This window comes from Coptis chinensis, chromosome 1 (assembly GCF_015680905.1).
Source record: "Coptis chinensis isolate HL-2020 chromosome 1, ASM1568090v1, whole genome shotgun sequence".
NCBI classification, from domain to species: Eukaryota; Viridiplantae; Streptophyta; class Magnoliopsida; order Ranunculales; family Ranunculaceae; genus Coptis; species Coptis chinensis.
In genome coordinates this window covers 63,979,214-63,996,287 of record NC_141456.1, presented here as the reverse complement: position 1 = coordinate 63,996,287, position 17,074 = coordinate 63,979,214, and the positions used below count along the sequence as shown (strand labels likewise).

General features: G+C 38.2%; 1 protein-coding gene, 1 long non-coding RNA gene and 1 pseudogene across 5 annotated transcripts; 1 reads left to right on the top strand and 2 right to left on the bottom strand.

Annotated features, from left to right (window-relative positions):
- Nucleotides 1-1,157: 1,157 nt before the first annotated feature.
- On the bottom strand, nt 1,158-2,271 carry LOC147524924 (uncharacterized). The gene is made up of 2 exons (XR_015197538.1): nt 1,830-2,271; nt 1,158-1,283 (listed from the first exon to the last, which is right to left on the bottom strand). It is a non-coding gene; the product is annotated as an uncharacterized LOC147524924 (long non-coding RNA).
- An 8,412-nt stretch (nt 2,272-10,683) lies between these two features.
- Nucleotides 10,684-16,796, top strand: LOC147524922 (uncharacterized). Of its 4 annotated transcripts, XM_086604645.1 has the most exons (7): nt 10,684-11,149; nt 11,243-11,674; nt 14,390-14,874; nt 14,968-15,701; nt 15,917-15,955; nt 16,039-16,458; nt 16,548-16,796. In XM_086604645.1, exons 3-4 carry the CDS (start codon nt 14,392-14,394, stop codon nt 15,379-15,381), a joined length of 897 nt encoding a protein of 298 aa, XP_086460771.1. In that variant the 5' UTR covers nt 10,684-11,149; nt 11,243-11,674; nt 14,390-14,391; the 3' UTR covers nt 15,382-15,701; nt 15,917-15,955; nt 16,039-16,458; nt 16,548-16,796. The 4 variants fall into 4 exon arrangements, with proteins under 4 accessions (XP_086460771.1, XP_086460762.1, XP_086460756.1 ...); XM_086604636.1 differs by having other exon boundaries at nt 10,684-10,924; nt 11,019-11,674; nt 14,968-15,955; XM_086604630.1 differs by having other exon boundaries at nt 14,968-15,955.
- On the bottom strand, nt 13,062-13,635 carry LOC147524923 (GDSL esterase/lipase At5g45960 pseudogene; annotated as a pseudogene).
- Nucleotides 16,797-17,074: the final 278 nt, after the last annotated feature.

Sequence of the window (17,074 nt, the reverse complement as noted above, 5' to 3'; positions counted from 1 at the left end):
ATTATCATGTGCTATGTGTTCAGAATCTTCGATAGATGATCTTGGAAATACTTAGTCATGTCATTATCTTGTTTGTTCCCGAGTTCTGTTAATCCTCGGGAATACTTGGCTTTTTCCTTGCTTAGGTTGCCCCCAAGTGTTAATTAAGACACCCATTCGTGCCCTTTTCATTTTTCGAATTAGCCCAAATGCTGCGTCTAGGACTTGCACCCCTTTCCTATTTTGGAGTGGCCCAAATGCCGCGTCCAGGACTTGCGACCTTTTCATTTTTTGGACTGGCCCAAGTGTCGCATCCAGGACTTGCGCCCTTTTCATTTTTTCGGACTATAGCTTAAGACACCCATTTGTGGCATTTTTATTTTTCGGACAGGCGTACCATGCCACATCTAGGACACCTATTTGCGCCCTTTTAATGTTTCAGATGGGCGTACCATGCCAAGTCCGAGACACCTATTATTTGCCCCCAAGTCTTTGATTCAGACAGGAATGGCCCCCAAGTGTTAATTAGGACACCCATTCGTGTCCATTTCATTTTTCAAATTAGCCCAAATGCCGCATCCAGGACTTACACCCTTTTCATGTTTCAGACTGGCCCTTACGCCGCGTCCTGGACTTGCGCCCCTTTTATGTTTCGGATTGGCCCAAATGCCACGTCCAGGACTTGCGCCCTTTTCCTGTTTCAAACCGGCCCTTATGCCACGTTCAGGACTTGCGCCCTTTTCATGTTTTGGACTGGCCCAAATGCCGCATCCAGGACTTGTGCCCTTTTCGTGTTTTGGACTGGCCCTTATGCCTTGTCCAGGACTTGTACCCTTTTCATGTTTCGGACTGGCCCTTATGCCGTATCCAGGACTTGCGCCCTTTTCATGTTTTGGACTGGCCCAAATGCCGCATCCAGGACTTGTGCCCTTTTTTGTGTTTCGTACTGGCCCTTATGCCTTGTCCAGGACTTGTGCCCTTTTCATGTTTTGGACGGGCCCAAATGCCACGTCCAAGACTTGCGCCCTTTTCATGTTTCGATCCCCTTATGATTATCAACATAAGAAGATATTCTAAGATGAAAATTTGAATTTCAAATAAATTATCGCTCATAAACAAATTTGAATAAAGGGATGAATATATGAATGTCAGATATTGGGTACTCACATCCGTCAAAATTTGAGAATCAATTGCAGTACGGTTTCTCTGTTTTATTGTCTGAGAATTGAGAAAATTCCCGAGTAATAAAGAAGTTGTGGACATCCAGGTTACAAGTGCCTATCAACGGAAAAGGATGTAAAGCCCTACAAAATATCAATTCCAATTTCATGTCCATGGGACTCGTTCACTAAAGGTACACATCTTAAAATCCTTAAGATCAAATGTAGCCCCAGAAAATCTGTCATCACCTTATTTCTCAACCTACTTAATTGGCTATACTGGGAATCCAATCAACCAATGAGAAGCCAATACACATCCTCATAAGAGTCACAAAGGATAGACAAAAGCATAACTATATTTATCAGAAAATGACAACAACACAATGTATACTTGGAACCACACCAATTTTTGTTTATCTCTTCAATTATTCTTGTAATTCAAAACACCTCCTCAAGGCCTTTTGTATGTATATGTATCTTCGAAAATGAAAATCCCATGCAAATGCCAATAATCTCCAAACATATCAAGGATTAGTGTTATTTGTAGGATTCATTTCATAACCATTTATCGTTTTCCATCTACAATAAGTAACTGTTTCAAACACAGCTTCAAAAATGACCAAGCCCCAAGTTTTTCAAAAAAGACCAGTCTCTACAACATTCAAATAACCAAAACCAATCAATACTTACCGCACCATCAGTATCGCCATTAAGAGTATGAGAAACAATCAAACCATGAAAAGACCTTGGACCAGGACTTAAACCAGCAGCAACCATATCATAAATAACATCAGAAACACCTGTAACATCACGGTTACGAGCTTTAAGCATTAGCTCTTCCATAAAAGTGAATCTTAGTCCTTTCTCTTGAGTTGAAGGTGAAGATGAAGAAGAGGAAGGGTCAGTTTCTTTGGGCTGTTCCTTGAAACTGTAGATACAACAGCACCATTGTTGTTGAACCTTGAGAGTGATGTTGTGAAGAAGAGAACAGGGTGTGCAGGATAAGGATTTGTGTAGGTGAATTTTAAGGGAATTGGTGCGTAGGTTAAGACGTTTGACAATTTTTTTTTTTGAAGAGAATAAATTTTGTTGGATAAGGAAGAAAGAAGGGGTTTAACCAAGTAGGTAATTCTTCCCCAAAGGAGCATTTGCAATGCAGGTGATAGAGAGGGGGTAGTGATAATTATCACCTACTTGGGTCCAAAACTGCTGTGCAATGCAGGGTGATAATGAAGGTGATAATTTTCCCCAGTTCAAAACGAGGTGAAACCAACCACCGAAGTTTATCATCGACTTGTTAACCGGACGGGATGTTGGATTCCGTCGGATTACAAAACTCACGGACGGAATCCAACATCCCGTCCGGAGTCCTAACGGCTACCAACGGTCAAAAAGTCGAACGGTCAAAAAACGGTCAAAATAAAAACTTTGGTATATATACAACATTTGTTTCATTTCAACTCACACTTCCAACAATCATATATCATATTTCTTCTTCTTTAAAAATCAGTTCTTAAAAAACCAAATATCAAATGGCATCAACTCAAGCATCTCAAGCAAGTGGTAGCACTCAAGCAAAAAGAGAGCTCACTTTAGCATGTCCGATGATCAAGCTCTATGTCTTGCTTGGATAAAAATTAGTGAAGACTCTATTGTTGGTGCTTTCCAAAATGCAAAAGGATTTTGGAATCGCGGTAACAAACGAAGTTCAATCAAGCACGTGGGTCGGATAGGTCTCCCGATTCAATTAGCGGAAGGTGGAAATATATTTCAAAAATGATGAACAAATTTGTTGCAATTGTGAATGCGGTGGAGGCTCGACATGCAAGTGGTACAACAATACAAAGCCGGGTAATTACAACGTTGTCAATTTGGAATTTATTGATTATCTTAGTCTTAGTCTAATTATTTCCGTCTTCGTCTAATTATCTTAGTGTATTTATTATTTCCATTTTAGTCTTAGTCTAATTATTATCTTAGTCTAATTATTATTGCAGTTTAATTATCTTAGTCCTAGTGATTATTTTAGTCTAATTACCACCATTTTTTTTTTAGTTGTCCGAGGCAAGGATGACGTACCAACTACAAGAAAAATCGGCTTTTTCACTTGATCATTGTTACGTTATACTCAAGGATAATCCAAAGTGGAGTAACATTTTTGAGGCAAGGTCAAGCCCCCCAAAAGGAAAAGGTCGCAAAAATGATGGTGAAGATTCAACTTCTAATTCACCAAGTGTTGGTGGAGTTGAATTGGAGGGTTCTCAAGAAATAGAGCGTCCAAAAGAAATGGAGCGTCCTCTTGGATCGAAGAAAGCCAAGTCCAAAAGGAACCAAGAAAAATCATTTGGTATGTTGGAGGGTTACTTTACACGTTTAGAGGATACATTTGCAATGGGATGCAAATGAAACACAAAAATGCTTAGAACTTAGGGAAAGGGAACTTGCATATGGTCAAAGAACTGTGATGGCAAGAGAAAAAAAATCGGATTCAAGCAGAAAAAAAATCAGGTTCAATTGGAAAAAAAAATCGGCTTCAAAAGATGCAATATGAAGCTAAGATTTTAGCGACCGATACAAGTGTCCTCCATCCCGATACCGCTTTTATAATCGAGCAACAACAAGCTGAAATACGTCTTTGAATGGGGAAGGGCTAGAGGTGGTTCTAGCTCTAACTAAGCTTATGTATTTTAATTATCTAGTATTTTATTTTAATTAAAGCACTATGTATTTTAATTAATGCACTATGTATTTTTAATTTCACTGTCTTTTTAATTAATGCACTATGTATTTTAATTTCATTGTATTTTTAATTAATGAACTATGTATTTTTATCTAACTTTTTTTTTAATTAATGCACTATGTATGTTCTCGTCCAATATAATTATTTTCATAGAAATACAATTACCAATCAAATTAAAATACATTGTAATATAGTTCATTAAAATACAACTGATTAAATACGTTGGAACTACATAGGAAATACATTAGGAAATACATTAGGAAATACATAGGAAATACGTTGGAACTTAATAGTTCACGTTAGGAAATACATAGGAAATACATAGGAAATACGTTGGAACTTAATAGTTCACGTTAGGAAATACATAGGAAATACATTTTCATTTCCATTTTAATTTTAGCCTCCTTCTCCCTCATCATCCGGATCCGACCAATTTGGATCATAAATTGGTACCGGATCTCTTGTTTCTTCAATGCGGTCCAATTAAAAACATGTTCAACTAAGTCCTTTTGAAGATTAGTATGTGTAACTTCATTTCGATCTTATTTCTTGCTTCAATCATCGATAGACAAAATGAAAACCATCATCTTCCCCGAAAGCGCAGGTATTGTTTCTTTCCTCGACCTTTCCAATTCCAAACTCCACTTTCACGTTCATTCTCAACAATCATATTATGCATTATAATGCATGCCTTCATTATATCTCCAAGAACAACAACACTATGACAACGCAGAAGCCTTAACAATATGCCATCGTGCTCCGCAAAACTCCAAACGTCCTTTCAACATCCTTTCTTGCGTTCTTTGGCGTTGAGTAAAGATCTTTTCATGCTTATTTCTTGGATAACGAATAATGGCTTGAACAAATGTGCCCCATTTTGGGTAAATACCATCAGCAAGATAATATCCCATATCATAGTCATTACCATTCACATTAAATGCAATGTAAGCAGGAGCCTCACCTTGCTCTAATGATTCAAAAACATGAGAACGATGAAACGCGTTAATGTCATTATCGCGAACTGGTAGGCGAAGAAGCAATGCCAGATCCAACAATGTTTGTCTGCAACGGCTTCAAGTATCAAAGTTGGTTCCTTCTTGTACCCTACATGTGTTCCAGCCCATCCACTTGGGCAATTCTTCCACACCCAGTGCATACAGTCGATTGATCCAAGCATTCCTGGAAAACCCCTTGCTGCATTTTCAGCTAATATCCTAGCAGTGTCTGCCTCACTTGGTCGTCTCAAGTACTCTTCCTCAAACGCCGTGATAATTGCCTTGCACCAACGCTTCATAGATACATTTGCTGTGGAATCTCCAATTTGTAAATACTCATCCGTTGAATCGGAAGAACAACCCGGTTGCTAATTGTGCAACCTGCAGCTAGTCCCTTTTGTAACCCAGAAATTGCTTGCCGACCCAATCCATCCACCTTGTCTTTAAAGTAATCGTCGAATGATGCAACAGTATGCAACATATACATAAAAAGCTCTCTTGTCATCCTGTACCTTCGTCTAAACTTATGAGGAGGCCACCTACAAGGTGTTGTGAAGTAATCCCTCATTATCTTTTGTTTACTGAAATCACCACCATCTCTAAACGTGTACTCTCGCCTGCCGCGGATCCACCGCGTTTGTCGTATCCACATCTTCAATTTCAATGGCTGCTTGAGTCATTAATGCCCCAAAGATGGATAATAACTGCGCAACCTCCTCCTCCTCCTTAGCCTCATCATATCATTATGCTCATCTCTTACTCTTTCCATGTAGTCATCTTTTGAAGTACCGTAGAAGGCGACGGTGAAACCGAGGAAGGCGAACTATTACTACTAGATCCTCCCCATAACCTTTGGTTATATGTAATTCTTTGTTCTCTAGACATTTTTCCTATTTTTAGCTTGGTTGTGGGGAAGAAGATGGCTATGTTGTTTGTTTGATATAAAAGATAGAAGAGTAAAACGAAATATGAAAGGTAAGGTCACATATGATAAGGTCACATGTGATACTTTGATTTTGGTCCACTTACCAATTGACAACACATTTTATTAGATTTTTGTTCACTCTCCAAGTGACAACACATTGTATCCAAATGTCTATCCATGTACCCTCAATAATTCCAAATGGGCCACCATCCCCATCCATAATTGCATTGTTTGGAATAGTAAAAATGTCGCGAGAGGGAGGCTTAAAAGGAGGATGTTACTTAAAACCAGACGGGATGTTACATTCCGTCTCGGTCTAAAAAACCAGACGGGATGTTACATTCCGTCTCGGTATCCCCATACACTATTCCTGTCAGAACCTGTCAGAACCAAACCACCTGCAAAATGAGTGATATTCCAAACTAAAAATTTGCTGTTTCAACAATGACAGGAAATGAGTGAAACAAATGTGAAACGAAATAAAACGAATGTTCCATTTTTGGAAACATACGAACTTATAAGTTTTTAATTTTTTTTGGCCATAACCTCATTTGTTTTATTGACATATTCATATAAAAAACCTGCTAATATACTTTGAAAATAATAAAGAAGACAAACAACAATCATGAACAACACCCAAGTCTAACACGTAAACTTCGGTAAAAAAAACTAACTTATAATTTCTTAAAAAATTGGACATAACCTCCTTTGTTTAATGACATATTCATATCCAAAACTCATCAAAGAAAAACCCGCTAATCAAAAATTCATTACAAACAACAATCCCCAAACGCCATAAGACAAGTAATGGCGCACGGTTATTACAAACTACAAAAAATATATCCAGAGACCTCCTCCCCTACGAGAAGGCCGATTCGAAGAGCTCTCCCCCTACGTCGTTGTCGCCTCTCACGGTTGAGCTTGAGCTTGAGGTACTCCACTTCCGGCATTCTCCAACTCTTGCACACGTCTCGAAGCTACGCAAAGTTCGACACGTTCTTCTTGTAAGTACTCAAAACTGCGATGAGAGGACTCCATGAAGGACTCACGATGGCATAAGTGAGAGAGCTGTAGTTAAGGAGCTCTGACCTTACTTCATCATGTTTAACAAAACAAATGCAAGTTAGGGGTTATAGTGAATACTAATAATAACAAATCATAAATAAATTCAAATCATACTAACCTCGGCTAATCGCTTTCGAATCAGACTTGACAAATCTGCTACCACTGCGGCATCTATCGGTGGAATAGGTATTCTCATATCTTGCCCCCGAGAAGTAATCATGCTCCAATGCCAAAGGGTCATCATCAAATATCGTGGAGTTCTTTGCGGCATCTGAATATCATGAAACACCCCGGCCGTGGATCGTGGGCAACTCCACTCCTCCGGGAAATGAATGTCGGGCCTCAATGCTCCGAAGTAACCCTTCAAAATTGGTGCCCCGTATAACGCACCTAGCAAGAGACCTCGACCAACCCTCTTCCAATATAAGTCATAGTAAGCCCGTGAAAACTGAAAGCTGATGCGTCTGGCCACTCATTTGGGTTTGCTCTATAGTGTGAAAGAACAGCAGGAAGAATATCAGAGGCTGTCATATCCATAGGTGGTGGGTAAGGTATAACAATCTCTCCAGATACTTGCCGCCAACATCTGTCCCCAAGGTACCATGCAGTGACTGACCCTATAAGTATCATTCGCCGGTGAGAAAGAAACCTTGCTCTATGACACATATATGATAGTCTACGGTACTCACTTGTTCTCTGGAACATCGGGAATATCCGCATAAGGGGTCGGAAAGATGAAGGACTCGCCCAGGGTTGCCACTCAATTCGACTAGCTCCTAAAAGCTCAATCTGCTGACGAGTGTTATGAATATTATGTGATAGGTCCCCATACCCCTCTCGCTTACGATGAAGCCCCCATGCTTGAATCGTGGAATCAGGTCATGAGTCTCATCCTCTTCCAACCTCTTCAACACGGGATGCATCACACCTAAAATGCTCGCATTACCACCAATACTGTCATCAATAGATAAAATACAATATCAATATATATATAAACATGTCAACATTAATAATTAGATAAATAAATGAAATGAAACAATAACTTAATAAATAAGACTTACCGGTATAATCCAAACAAAGCCGCACAAATTGCCTTTAGCGGCTTTCGTCTCAACTGCGAGGTCTAGCCAGCGGTAAAGGTATGCTAAGATGGATTGACCCCAGTCATAATCCCACATCCTCTCTACGTCTGAGACAGCGGCCATCCACCCGATACGTAAATAACTATCAGCATATCCAAATAATACCGCACCAACAAAGTAGAAGAGGAAGGCACGTACATACTCGTGGATCGACTCCTCACCAATATGATAGTCTTTCGGCTTCTCCTTGAGTCTATTCAAATATCTCGCCGTAAACCAACTCATATTTATAGCTCCTCCCTTAAACTGCTCAGCCGATAATCTCAAAAACTCGTCTTGCTCATCATCTTCAACCAAATCAAAACCTTCAAAGAAACTCATCGCCGTAGTAAAAACCTCTAAAGTTTCATCAAAAGGAACGGCATCTCCATAACCAATTGGGATACCCGTGAGCATTGTGAAATCAAGAGGGGTAATCCCAAGCTCACCCCATGGGAAATGAAATGTGTGGGTAGTTGGCCACCACCGCTCAACTATCCCAAACAACAACGCCTGATCATTTTGTCCCAAATTACAATTAAAAAAACTCCCAAATGGTGTGGCGGATATAATATCGGTAACCGTGACAAAATTAGGATCCGTTTTTGATTTCATACAACGCCACCACGACACAACATTTGAAAGTGCACAACGCACTTTCCATAAGTGTACTTCCTACATTCAACAAACACTAATAACGATAAAATTCAAACTAAAATAAACTAATATAAACTAATACAAATTCAAACTAAAATAATAATACGACAAATTCAAACTAAAATAAACTAATATAAACTAATACAAATTCAAACTAAAAAATAAACAAATTCAAACTAAAATAAACTAATATAAACTAATACAAATTCAAACTAAAATAATAACGACAAATTCAAACTAAAATAAACTAATATAAACTAATACAAATTCAAACTAAAATAATAATGACAAATTCAAACTAAAATAAACTAATATAAACTAATACAAATTCAAACTAAAATAATCGACAAATTCAAACTAAAATAAACTAATATAAACTAATACAAATTCAAACTAAAATAAATCGACAAATTCAAACTAAAATAAACTAATATAAACTAATACAAATTCAAACTAAAATAATACGACAAATTCAAACAACAACAAACTTGATATAAACTAACATAAATAATAATAATTAACTTAAAAAAAAAATCAAAACTTACTTGAGATTCCGCCCACTCGATTTGCTACGGTCGGACCGATGTTGACGCTTAATGGTGGGTGGTCCTCGATTTCTAACGCGGTGGAAAATTAAACCCAAGTTCAATTTCGTCCTCCTCCTCGCCCACATTCTGGCGTTCTCGACGACGATCCTTTTGCCCTTTTTTTTTGGAAATTTTGACATTTCCAAACCATCGGGAATGCTCTTGATGTGGTGAGGTTGGTGGGGATGGGTTGGGGGATGGAGAAGTCATTATGAATGGAAATTTGTGTTCAAAGGTTGTGAATGGAGGCTACAAAATCGAATTTTGGCTGGAAATGAAGTGAAAATGGAGCCCGTTAAGCGTCGTTGGTATTGAGCCATCGACGGGATGTTACATCGAATCTCGTTATAAAATATCGACGGGATGTTACATTCCGTCTCGTATAAAAACTCAGACGGAATCTAACATCCCGCGTCGAGATGTTTTTATCACCTTTGCATTGCGGCTTCACCTTGTTTATCACCGGGTTGGTGATAGGGGGTGAAAAGTGAGGAGGTGGCGGTGATAGAGGGGTGAAAGTTATGACTTTCATTGCAAATGCTCTAAGAACATTTGCAATAGGTGATAATTTTCTCCCCTCTATCACCGCCAATTATCACTTATTCACCCTCTTTTCACTAACCCGTGAAAACAAGGTGAAGCTGTAAATGCAAAGGCGATAAAAATATCTCGGACGGATGTTGATTCCGTCCCGACGAAAAATTGAAAAAACACTCGGTTGAATGAAACATCCCGTCTGAAATTTAAAAAAAACCGAAAAAAAGTCGAAAAATCATACGAGACGGAATCTAACATCCCGTCCGAAAAAAAAAACCCATTTTTAAAAAAAATAAAAACACACGAGACGGAATCCAACATCCCGTCCGAAGTTAACAAGTCAGTGAAAAACTCGGTGGAAGGTTTCACCTTGTTTTGAACTGGGGAAAACTATCACCGAGTTTATCACCCTGCATTGCACAACGCTTTTGGACCCAACTAGGTGATAGTTTTCACAAACCCCCCTCTATCACCTGCATTGCAAATGCTCTAATGCGTTAGAGAACAAAACGATGCGGTGGAAAACAATAACTTTTTATTCTGCTCCCCACAGACGGCGCCATTGTTATGACCTAAAAAACCCTTCTCCTCCATTTCCTCTCTTTCCTCTATTTCCTCCCTTTCCTCTCTTTTCTATCAACTCATCTTATTCTTTTTATACTGCTGACCTATGGGCCTCATTTCTCGGACCTATAGGCCTCATAGGCCTAAATAAGGCCATAACATACATCAAATTCAGTAAGCTACAACGACATGGTTTAAGATTACAGAAAAATAAGAAAGCATATAAAAACAAGTTGCAGTCCAAATTCCAAAAACAATTCACGTACTTTCCTAGCTACATCTATTCTACAGATGCAAATTCTTGAAGATATCGATCACCTTACAACAAAATACAAAAAAGCAAAAATAAATAATTATAACCAATTAGAAAGCTCACCAGGTTTCCAGTTTATCAACAATTTAATTAGAATTGACAAAGTTCCACGAGCATAGATAAAAATGAACACGCCAAGAATAAAAAGATGTTTCAGAAGTCAGAACCTTTCGGTTGTCCAATAGCGAACGGATGCCTGCCCCAACCCCTACATGCACTAGCAACCGCTACTAATCAATGAATTACATTAGCATCCCACGCCACTAGTTCTCTAAAGAAAAGTCTGGTTATTGAATAGTTCACATTCGTTCTTAGGAAAGTTTGAGATCACATATATCATTTGGCTGACATTTTAATTGCTTTTTTTTGGAGAAGGTATAGTGCTACACGAGCAACCACGTGATGAGCAGACTACTATGTTGCTCAAGGCCTCAGTTGTTTAGCTCACTGAGTTTGGCCTCCAGTTTGGGATGCAGATCAATAGCGGTTACTAGGTTTACCAATTGGTGAGGCAGACACTGTATTCTCATATTGTTAATTTGATGATCTATAATTCTATGTATCGTAGTCTCTACCCATGGACCTCTTTTTCTGTACAGAAACATCACCAAGAGCTCTTTTTTAATTCCTTCACCGGAACTATCAATAAGGATGGGTCCTGTATTGGGCGCTACCAGAATTGGATTGGGCAGCCTCCAGCCTAAGCCCAAATTGCGAAGCCCAACAAAAACCCCAATACACCCCCACCTCCATGGGAAACCAGAAAAACTATTCTAACCGGTCATCTCTCTCACGCAAAACCTTTCGAACCCTAACCAAAAAAACCCAAAAACAATCCAATTTTATTGAAGCAATCCAATCCATAATTTAATCCAATCGCGAAATTTAATCCAATTCTGCTGAAATTTAATCCAATCGCAAACAATCCATTGAAGCTTTTGCAATTTGGGAGAGTGGTGAAAGCTTGAAATTTCGTCATTTCCAGTTGTTCGATTCTTGTTTTGTACTCTTTGATTCATTTCCTGTTGAAGGTAAGAACTTTTGCTTGTTTTGTCCCTTTTGATTCATTTCCAATTGTTCAATTCTTGTCTTGTACTCTTTGAAGTATTCAAGTTGTTTGTCCATCTTAATCACATTCTAAAAAAAGGGAAAAAAAAATCAGCATGAAATCAATACATAATGAGCTTTGGGGGAGAATTACGTCAATCTCGAAACGTACATATGGAAATAGCTGAATTATCTACTATCTAGTACAAACTACAAAGTTACTTTTCCTAGATTTATGCCACAGAAATACTCATATTCCTCCTACGTGCAATTAACAAATTATTGGTTATCAGATTAGACTAGTATTAGTTTCTTTACAAGAGTGCAGCATTGTCACTAATGCGGTGGGGTGCTACCTTGTCGCTACTCTGTCCCTTCCATTAGAAATATACTTCAAATTGGATAATTAGGTTGACATTTAACTATGAACGATCCTGTTACTTACAATAGGTAGGGATTTATTGAGAAACAGATGAGTGAGATTGCTTTTCATTCAAGAGTTCCAAGGCCACGAGCACTTTCTTAAGTTTTTAATTGGAATATAAAGTATGGAATTCTTTCACCATCTAACCTCTGTGTGTGTTTGTGTGTGTGCACGCACTCTTAAATCTTTTGTTTATGCACTACTGCACAAGAGATTTCTTTTTAACTCTTGTTTTTAACACAAACCGTGCTTTTTTCTACTCAACTTTCTCATTATTGTATTTCTTTAGGCTTTACTATTACTTCGAACACTTGTGAGTTATTTTGTTTTGTGACTTTGCTCTACTAGCATCTTTGTTAGAGTTCTAGGGGGGCATCTCCTGAGGGGCAGACTAAACCCTAAACCCGAATATTTTAGGAAGTTTATATTATTGTAAACTCTTGTTTATATATACATATATATTGAAGTGATACAAGGCCAAAACTAATAAGACCGATGAAAAAATCTAAGCAGATGAAAAAATACTTTAGACGTACATTTTCAAGAAGAACACTTTGCTTGGTGGTATGTGCATATTGTTTCGATCAATTTTTATTTTCCAGAGCACTCTTGAGCAGTGAGCACCACTATAGTATGGTTTCTTAGAGCACTGCTACTGCTTCAAACTAGCGTATATGCAGATAGAACCGTACCCTGGCCCATACTCACGAGAATCAAGATACGTATATAACTATGTATGATCTTGTCTCAAATTAATATTGCAGCACAATGTGGCAAAACTTAGACCGATGCCAAAAGATGGGAGTTCATCTATGTGAGGCTTGAAGCTTTACTTGTACAAGCTAGGACTATGTTTCTATTGATCATGCTTATTAAAATACAACTAGCTTGTCAAATTAAAATAGCTGTCAGAGCATTCAATAGTTACACCTGTCCTATACTATCTATCAACTGGAATCTACAAAAACATGCATTATATTACTAAATGTTAATGAAGAGATGAGGAGAAATACATCTATTTGTCCTGTAAGTGGATCGTATCCTGATCCAGCAGAAGCGAAACTAACACTGGTCATTAGCTCCTCCACACCAAGTGTTATATCTAAATATGGTGGCACATATTCCTTAATGCCCAAATGTGAAGCTGCCACCAACAAAGTAGAATAAATAGATTAATCTGATCTTAAGATTGATCCAAAATACAACAGGCCGGCTTCTTGCACTACTATTTTCGAAGATGTGCTTACCTATATAGTCCGTTGTGAGCTTTCCATTTGTAAACCTTCCAGTTGGAATATGATTAAGAAAATCTTCTCCATAGGGAGGGAAATCAGATCTAAATAATGCGGTACCAATGTAGTTGTTGTTTCCGGGATCAACTGTTGAGTCTCCGAAGACAAGAATGGCTAGAACTGAGGGCTTAAAATTGTCAAGGCTCTGAACTTCAGATCTAGAGCAAGGCACAATAACAATAAACATGAAAAGCAGTAGGGGAAGGAATACTGTGTAAGAGCAGACCATGTTGGCTTGGCTAGCTAAGGCCTAAGAGTGATGAACAAAATTAGTGAGAGTTCGCTGGAGTGAGTGACTGAAATGTTTAGGCCTCTATTTCTCAGTAGAAATGTCTTTTTTGTTACATGCATTTATTGGTCACTTGGAACATGGATATCAACTTGTTATTTGCTCTGTAGATTGACATATATAGCATCTTCTCACAATTTTGAAACTGTAGATAGGCATTTTTAGTTTGTAGCCATTAATGTAGTATCCCTCATCTTCAATTTAGTTCTCACTTAATGCTTTATTTTTTACATGAATTCTAGTGTTTGAGTACTCTTGGTAGCTTATCCCCTTTTCATGCATGTCTGTTTGCTCTGGTTTTTGATTTATCATCAGTTGAAAGCTAGCTAGCTGTAGATTTAGCAACTCTCAATCAACTATTCCTTGGCATGCTGTACTAAGTACTGCGTAGTGTCTTGTCTTTATCGTCCATTACTACTTTGTTGGATGTCAAACTATTGATAAACTTGATTGTAATATAGAAGCTTATTATTATGTTTGACACGACTGCTAGATAATATGATATAGCTACCATGGACTTATAGGCTAACGATTACTTGATTGAGATTTCCCTTTTATATATGTTCAGCCTCGATTTGATTTATATAGCTACCATGGACTTATCGGTTCTTCCCAGTGTTGTATTTTACTGTTTCTAATATAGGTGTAGATTTGATTAAATAGTTACTAATACTTGTTTTATTTTTCTTTGTAGCGATGGGTCCTCGATCAAAGAATGTGAAGAATGTAGCAAAAACTACATTCAAGGGTGTGAAGAAATTGTTTGGTAACGGTTCCTCTAGTGGTGAAGCAATTGAAAAAAAGAGACAAAGGGCAGAGGGCTTAATGGCATCAGCGCATAGAGAGGACCACAAAGAAAAAGAGGTTCCTGAGGCTCCTGAAGTTAATTCATCAAGTGAAGATAGTGTAGATAGTGATAACAATGTAGATTTAAATGTAAATATGGATAAAGGAAAGAGTATAGTGGAAGAGGAGGGGGATGAGGAGGATGATAATGTGGAAGAATATGTGGTAGAAGTCGTACCACCAGTGGAAGAAGCACATCTGGTATTGGATTTTGTAAGAAAATCCAATGATGATTTAAAGTTTAAAAGAGGTAAGTATGGGGGTGGCCCGTATGAGTCAGAGTTGTTGTATGACTATGCGGTGCATGTCGCTCGCGATGTTTGGGAGAGAAGGGTAATATTTTATTTTTCTGTAGTACTTTGATTTTCTTTTACAAAATCTTTTGTTTCTGCTCATATATATCTAATGCGTGCTTGGTTGTTTCAGGAGGATCGCGGAGTGTTGAAGTGTGTTTCGCACATAGCGAAGTTCTCCCAATGTAATTTCAAGAATGAATTTCAAAGGTCTCCGAGATTTGCCCAACAGTTGAGAAGGACTGGGTTGTTTAATCTCGTGGTAACTTATCATGAGCATATGGATCCTCCATTGGTCTCTGCGTTTGTGGAAAGATGGTATCGGGAGACCAACACCTTCCATATGCCATTTGGGGAGATGAATGTGACTTTGGACGATGTTGTGCAAATCTGTAGAGTCACAGTTAGAGGAAGAGCGGTGCAAGGGGATAGTGAGTTGAACTTAGAAGAATCGATAAATCTCATACATCGTGCTCTGGGTCTCCCTATTGATTTGATTAAAGCGGAGATGGAAGCTAGCAAGTTCACTTCAAAAGTAAGGCTATAATTCATCCGGAACGATTTTGCTAACAAGGTTCATGATAGCCCCATATGTGATGCTGTTGGGAAGGTAGTGGAGAAGGCCTCGAGTTTCCAAGAAGTCCAACGGGCAGTCCGAGTTTTTATCCTGTTTTTATTTGGATGTGCCATTTTTACTGACAAGTCTAGTACTGGAGTGCCTATTTGTTATCTGAGGCCGTTGTTGAAATTCAGTGAGATAGGAGAGTATGCATGAGGTTCAGCAATTTTGGCATTTTGTATAAAGGTCTTGGGGCTACCACATGTGCGAAGGTGAAAGGGGTTACAAGCTATATGACTCTTCTACAGGTAAAACTTTAGTATTTTAGAGATTATTTTTTTTTAATGTTAATTTTATTACACTATCAATATGTTAACTATTTGTGTATATCTATGCGTGGATCTATGAGTATTTTTTGGTACTCAGAGGAGTCCCAAACATGGACTATAGCTCGTTTGAGCCGCGTGCTAATAGACACACAGTAGTCGCTTTACACTATTATGATACAACGCATGCATTGCAGTATTATCGAGCGATACTGGATGATATGAATGATTACAATGTAAGTATTTAAGTTTGTTTATATTATTTTTTTTTAGTAATTGATCATTGGAATTGTTAATGACACATTTGATTTTGTTTCAGGTTGATTAGTATCCCTACTATAATGTCAGAGATACAAACTCGATCGATGACATTGCATTTTTTGAGGGATTGCTATGTTTTTTCAACATTGTCAAGTTTTACGCTGTCGCAAGGGTGGTGCGTCAGTTAGGTCACGTGTAGCTTATACCCGTAGATCCTCCAACACTAAATTTGAGAACAAGAACTGTGGCAGGACGCGGGTATGAGGTGAACTGGACCAATATTGGGCCACTTTACTGGGAGTCATGGTAGAATCATGTGATCCAACTCTGCAATCGAGGACCTATCTTGTCTTATCCATAGGAGTGTCATCAAAACTACATGACTTGGTATGCGAAGAATTCTCACGTTCGATTGGTGAACCCTGAGCGTCTTCCTATTCATCCCTCCCTGGAGACAATGCTTAACTGTTCACCGATTGTAAGTATTGTGATTTTTAATTGAGTTTCTCTAAGTGTGATTTTTTTCATTCGATTGGTAAATTATCTTGATTTCCTTTTTTTCGACAGAACGACGTCAACAATGAAACTAATCGTTTGCTAGAGAGAGGTCTGCAATTGGCTGAGAATAATATTCCGGAGGAAGCAAAGTCCTCTTCGAACGGGTGTACAACTTGACTAGGTGCAAGTACAGTGGTGGGCGTTATAGTTCATGATTTGTTTCAGTTTAGGGTTTGTAACTTTGTTAACTTTGTAATTTGTAACTTTGGAACGAATGGATGGATTATTTGATTTTGAATGAATGATGGATGTTTGGAATTTGTTGTTATTTGATTTTGAATGAATGATGGATGTTTGTGTTTGTTGTTAAGTAGAATTTGTTGTTCTTTGATGTTCAGTGGAATTTGATGTTAGTTTGTATAAATATGAAAGTGTTGTAAAAATGAAATAAACTTTTAAATTTTTTTGGTCCAAACGACCCAGCCACATCGTTTGGTATAAAGGCCAAACGACTGCGTCATATCGTTTGGCTTAATACTCAAACGACCCAGTCACATCGTTTGGTATAAAGGCCAAACACCCGCTTCAGATCGTTT

Excerpts from the sequence above, each read along its gene's own strand:
- LOC147524922 (XM_086604636.1), top strand. The coding sequence starts at position 14,392 with ATGGGTCCTCGATCAAAGAATGTGAAGAATGTAGCAAAAACTACATTC. Across the intron at positions 14,875-14,967 it reads GCGATGTTTGGGAGAGAAGG|GAGGATCGCGGAGTGTTGAA; the intron begins GTAATATTTTAT and ends TGGTTGTTTCAG.